At 38.3% G+C, this 6,343-nt stretch overlaps 1 protein-coding gene across 3 annotated transcripts in view; it reads left to right on the forward strand.

The window, feature by feature from the left end:
- The window catches only part of LOC119847392 (butyrophilin subfamily 2 member A1-like), a 29,834-nt gene extending 25,472 nt beyond the window's left edge, over positions 1-4,362 (forward strand). For all 3 annotated transcript variants that reach the window (XM_038382176.2, XM_043501290.1, XM_043501289.1), the window contains one exon: positions 3,595-4,362. In XM_038382176.2, coding sequence (XP_038238104.1) covers positions 3,595-4,118 — 524 coding nt within the window. In that variant the 3' untranslated portion in view covers positions 4,119-4,362. The remainder of the gene's footprint in view (positions 1-3,594) is intronic.
- Positions 4,363-6,343: the final 1,981 nt, after the last annotated feature.

Raw genomic sequence — 6,343 nt, forward strand, 5'->3', positions numbered from 1 at the left:
TTAGGGCACTCAGCAGGGAGGCAGAAGACCTAGGTTCAGTTGCATCCTTTGCTTGTTGAGGATTATGGATGCAAACTTGGGTCCCCCATGTTAGAGGAAGGCACAATATGTGCTGGGCTATGGAATGCAGTGGCTTCAGTCTCTCCCGTGGTAGCTGTTCCACTTCTTATAAATAATTAAATAGTAATTGGATGGGACTAATTAATTAATTAATTAATTAATTAATTAATTAGTTAATTAATTGACTAAGTAATTAATTGGGACTCCTAGATCCTAACTACTGCGCTATTGTCACTCCCACTCTCTTTCCCTGGCCCATTAACTCTCCCTTGCTATCATGAATGACTATGAATTGCCATTGTGAAGAAAGTTCTTCAGGCCCAGTGCTCCTGGCATTAAACATGTGAGTAACTCTATTGGTATCCATGGATCAGGTGAGTTATTGCAGCAGGATAGGGACCTTCATATTTTGGCTTCCGTTCACTTCAAGGGAAGTTGCATGGCTAAATCCATTTTCCTCAAGAATCTTTTGAAATGTGATCCATTCCTTTAAACACATCTCTTTTACTCTCACACAATTCACATGAGCATTGCTTATTTATTTTATTCATATTTTCGAAAGCCCCTGTCTCTAAGTACCCTATGTCACAGTTCAAGGCCACGGCACTTTTGTGTCCTCTCCGTTGTCCCTTGAGGACACCTGCTCTAGGCTCCTGGCTTCTCAGCCATCAACATGCTTGTACAGAGACCCATGCCTCTCTTCCTCCTGACTAGAGATTTTGTAGATTGCACAGTTCCCTGCCTACACTGTGTTATTCCCAGCAAACCAGACTGCCTGAATAGGCCAGCATCTATGCTTTGCTTTCTCCTTAGAGTCCATGAACAGCTGTAATTGCTCACAGCCAAAAATTATCACACAGCTCTTTCTAAACAAGCACATTTATTCTTATGGTGAAAGCATTACAGAAACAACATTTAAAACAATAAAAAGACCCTACAAATCAGCTAATAAACTTACTAGAGGTCATCCCAACTTTGGCCTCTGGCTTTGGTTGGTGATCAGTCATTCCAAATGCACAGGAGTTTTCCTATGGTTACAAATTCAAAACAACCTTAATTAAGAACTAGCACATCCACAAATCTCCTTTATACAGTAGGGGGCTTTGATCCTGAATCTCTGGGAACAGACAATCAGCAGACAAATGGTCCTTGATTTGGGTGTAGCTTCAAAAACCCAGATTTTTGCATAACCAGAGGTGGGGAATTTCCATTCACCTTCCCCTAGATATTCCCCAGGCAAACCACTTGAACCTGTTTGTCCCAAAAGTCCATTCTTGTCTGGCACATTGTTCAATACAGACCTCTGAAATTCATAACACTTCCCAGGGTTCACCTCACTGCCCTCCCTATAGAGGTTACATGCAATCCCAGCCCACAATAATACATAATCTTTGCATATAATACAATGGATTCCAAAGATACTTAAACTTAATGCAATAAATTTTTTCAAGGACATTGCAGAAAACTGCCATCTCTCTCACATCTTACAACTAGAACTGTGCAGGAAGCCAAATTTTCATTTTAATGGCAAATACTGACATTTAGAGATTTGGTTTTGTCCTGCAATGATTTGTCCTGTAAAGAAAGAGTCATATTTAAAAATCTTCTGTGAAACAAATTTTATTTTTTAAAATTGTTTTGGGTTAGTTGAAACCTATGCTTTTGATAAAATATTTCATTTTCATTTTGATTTTTAAAAGTTTTTCTTTTATGTTAAAATTTACATTATAAAATGAAATAGATTGTGAAGGGAAAATTATTTTAAGACAAATATCAAAATATTTCATTATAAAAATGCTGAAATGGAAAGTGCTTTATGAGCTTTTTTTTATTTTCAAAAACAAAATTTCCTCAGAATTCCACATTCCTTCAGAAAATACAGAGTTTGATAAACTGGCATTTTCCAATGGACAAGCATCTTGGACTTTCAGAAAGCTTTTGACAAGGTCCCTCACCAAAGGCTATTAAGCAAAGTAGACATTCATGGGATAAGAGAGAAGGTCCTCTCATAGATCAGTAACTGGTTAAAAGACAGAAAACAAAGGGTAGGAATAAATGGTAATTTTTCAGAATGGAGAAAGGTAAATAGTGGTGTCCCCTGTTTATGTACTGGGGTATGTACTGGAACCAATACTGCTCAGCATATTTATAAATGATCTGAGAAAAGGGGTAACTAGTGAGATGGCAAAATTTGCAGGCAGTACAAAATTACTCAAGACAGCTACGTCCAAAGCAGCCTGCAAACAGTTACAAAGGAATCTCACAAAACTGGGTGACTGGAAAATAAAATGACAGATGAAATTCAGTGTTGATAAATGCAAAGTAATGCACATTGGAAAACGTAGTCCCAACTATACATACGAAATGATGGGGTCTAAATTAGCTGTTATCGTTCAAGAAAGAGATCTTGGAGGCATTTTGGATCGGTTTCTGAATACATCCCCTCAATGTGCAGTGGCAGTCAAAAAAGCGAACAGAATGTTAGGAACCATTAGGAAAGGGATAGATAATAAGACAGAAAATATCATAATGCTACTATATAAATGCCTGGTATGCCCACACCTTGAATGCTATGTGCAGTTCTGGTCACCCCGTCTGAAAAAAGATATATTAGAATTAGAAAAGGTACAGAGAAGGGCAACAAAAATTATCAGGAGTATGGAACAACTTCCATGTGAGGAGAGATTAAAAAGACTGGGATTTTGCAGCATGGAAAAGTGAAGACTAAGAGGAGATATAAAAAAAGTCTATAAAATTGTGACTGCTGTGGAGAAAGTGAATAAGGAAGTGTTATTTACTTCTTCACATAAGACAAATACCAGGGCTCACTCTATGAAATTAATAGGCAGAAGGTTTAAAAGAAACAAAAGGAAGTACTTCTTCACACATAATGCACAGTCAATCCGTGAAACTCGTTGCCAGGATATGTTGTGAATGCCAAAACTATAACAGGGCTCAAAAAAGAGCTAGGTAAGTTCATGGAAGATAGGTCCATCAATGACTATTAGTCAAGATGGTCAGGGATGGAACCCTATGTTCTGGGTGTCCCTAAACCTCTAACTGCCAGATGCTGGGACTTGATAACAGGGGATGGATCACTCAAAATTGCCCTGTTCTGTTCATTCCCTCTGAAGCATCTGGCATTGGTGACTGTCAGAAGACATGATCCTGAGCTAGATGGACCATAGGTCTGACCCATTATGAGTGTTCTTATGAGATCAGAGATTTCTTTACTCCGTGCCCATGGCTTTTACCATGGGAGGAGATGATTTGGGCCAGGAGTGTGAGTTAATTCAAGCTATAACTAGCCAGGGCTGTATGTGCCCTTGCTATTGCATATATTAATATATATATTACATATGCTCTTGTTCTGGGCAGTTGTAGTGCATTTTGCTGAGATATTTAATATTTTGTTTGTCTCTCTACTGTGTCTTTAATTTTCTTCACCAGCTTTGATATTTGTTTGTTTATTTCAGTGAGAGTTTCTAAGTCTCTAGTTACTGATGAAATGAACATTTTTATTCCTCCCTCCAGTTAACATCACTCTGGATTCTGACTGTAAACATCCCGAACTCTCACTCAAGGATAAAAATAGAGTCGTTTCCACAGCAGAGAAGAAAGCCCACAGGGATTTGATAGTGGTGGCAAATGAAGGATTTTCAGAGAAGAAACAATACTGGGAGGTGGAGGTTGGGGACAAGCCAGAGTGGGAGCTGGGGGTGCTGACTGAGAATGAAAGGGGGAAACTGAAAAAGGAGAAGATGGAGAAACCTCCTGAGAAGGAATACTGGAGTTTGCGGCTGTCTGAGGGTCAATATCATTGTAGTTGGAAAAGTGACACAATCACCCCTGAGGATAAAAAATGCCCAGTGGTTGGCATTTTTCTGGACTGGGAAGAGGGAATGATCTCATTCTATAATGTAGAGCAAATGTGCCTTGTTGTGTTCATCATTCAAGAGTTTCAGGGAAAACTGTACCCATTCTTCAATCCTGGCAGCGATAAGCAATATCTAGGAATCCGCCCTGTCAGTGTCCCCAGCCCCTTAACCTCTCTCTGAAATCAAACACTGGAGCTAATAGTTATGGGAATTTTAAATTCACTCCATCTGAGGAGAGAGGAGACAAGGTGAACCAGGAACCTGAACCAATATAGAAGAAAGGGAAGGGTTTAATTAGTTAATATTGAATCTAAGAGAGAGAGAGAAAGGGGGAATGGTACAATTTTGACATTTTTGAAGATGGCCCAAAGGCCGAAACAGATACTTCATAACCCCTGACCCAGGCAAATTGCCAGTGAAATGATCTGAGTAAAAACAACAACTGGTCAAATGGACCAATAATTTTTCAGTAAATATTGACTTGAATTAAAAAACAAATAAAGGAGGGCTATGCTTTTGTCCATTTTGTGTTCACTTTCATCAGGTATCTAGTGAACTAATTTACCATCAGCAATGTTAGTGGAAATGATAAAGTGTAAGCAAAGATGACAGAATATTGGTGGAAAGCAAATTTTGAATGAGTAAATGCAAATATTCACACCAGAGACCTGATGTCAAATGATATGATCATCTAGGGCACAATGCAACAAAGGCCATCCCTCTTCAGCAAAATTTAAGACTATTCTTAAGTTCCTTAGACTTTAGTGAACCCTAGTGCTTTGCAGAATAGGGATGGTTTGCTGAACCCAGGATCCAGTCAAGACAGAATTCTTATCCGTCCAAACAATTCTAACCAGGGCAGCTCAAATATCAAATGTCAGTTACTCACATTGAATAGCTCACAGCCAAGAATTGTTTTGTTGCAATTATTTGGAAAATAACTCTGAATAGTGAATAAGTTTGTGAAAAGTGAGAAATGCTCTCAGATAATTCACCAATAGAAAAAAATACAAATATGTTACCTTCTTTGCATAATTTGCTCAACACTACTACAGACATTCAAAACTGAGCACTATCTTCACAGCAGTGGTTATACCCCTGCCATGGTTTTGGCTCTTTTTAACCCAGCAGGCCAGTCATTCAGAGGGGAATAGGCTGCACCCAGTGTAGGAGTATAGTTTGGAGTGCTAGACCCCTGAGCACCAGGGAGTCCTAGGAGGCAATCTGTCCCCTTCAGCAGAAAATGACTGTGAAGATGAAAAAAACCCATATAATTCCTGGTGATTTTTTTAGTAGAAAACATTTGATTTTTTGACCAAAATAGCAAAATTCTGAAAAACGAATATTTCAGCTAAAAGCTGCTGATGGCTGAATATTTTTGCCTGCAAACTGAGAAATCTTTGGGTTTTCAATGAAAATGTTCAGTTTTCATATTTTCAGCATTCTGGTGAAAAATCAAAAAATTTCTAGGAAAGCAGACCTTTTCTGTGAAATGTTTTATTTTTTCAAAAACTTAGTTTTTGATTAAAAAAAAAGTTTTTATGGACAAATTTTGGTCAGCTCTGCTTGCAGCATTCCCTCTGGAATTTTACAGCCCTGCATGTCCCCTGTCTCTACACGATGTGTGCATTGCACAATCTAGATTTGGTGGGAAAGAAGAGACCCTAATCTCCCCTCCTTGCTTAGCAGCAAAATAGAGCTCAGCATCTAGACCTGTATTTGCATTTGGGGAGGAATGCTTTAGACTGGGGTTTCCAAAGGGACTTAAGGGATTTAGCCACTTAAATCACATTGAATTGGGTGCCAAATTTCCATAGGATTCCCATCAAAATCCCAGCTTTCATGACTGCTCTTTCCTTTCTGTGCATTAAATAAAGATTTCCATCTGATACCAATCCTTTCCCCACAAAGTGTGTTAAAAGAAAATACTTGGAAGAACCAAATTTAACTATATCTGAAACAGTTTAGTCCATTTAATTGGAGTGATTCTAAACAAGGTTGGATGCTATATTGGAAGCTCTGCCAGGGAGCGTGTGCATCCTAGGGAGGTTATATAGAAATAAATTCTACTTAATAGAGACACAAGTACCAAACATTCTGCTGAAGAGGATGCATTCACCCACTGCTGAGAAGAAATGAGTTATTTTACATGTTGTGAAAGTTGACATTTTTTCTCTTGAAGAAACAAATTGATAAAAAAAACTTAAAATGAATCAGTGTTTCATTTCTTAATAGCATATTCCTGACAGCTATTTTCCTAAATGGCCCACTGTTATTCTAGACAGCTGGTTAATTAGGGAAATAAACACAATGTCCACCAGGATGTCTCACTTATAATGGGATTTTATATAAATCCAGGGCTTTATTACACCTGCTTGAAATATTTTCCACTGTTAAGAAATAGG

The sequence above is a fragment of the Dermochelys coriacea genome, chromosome 23, assembly GCF_009764565.3.
Source record: "Dermochelys coriacea isolate rDerCor1 chromosome 23, rDerCor1.pri.v4, whole genome shotgun sequence".
Lineage (NCBI taxonomy): Eukaryota > Metazoa > Chordata > Testudines > Dermochelyidae > Dermochelys > Dermochelys coriacea.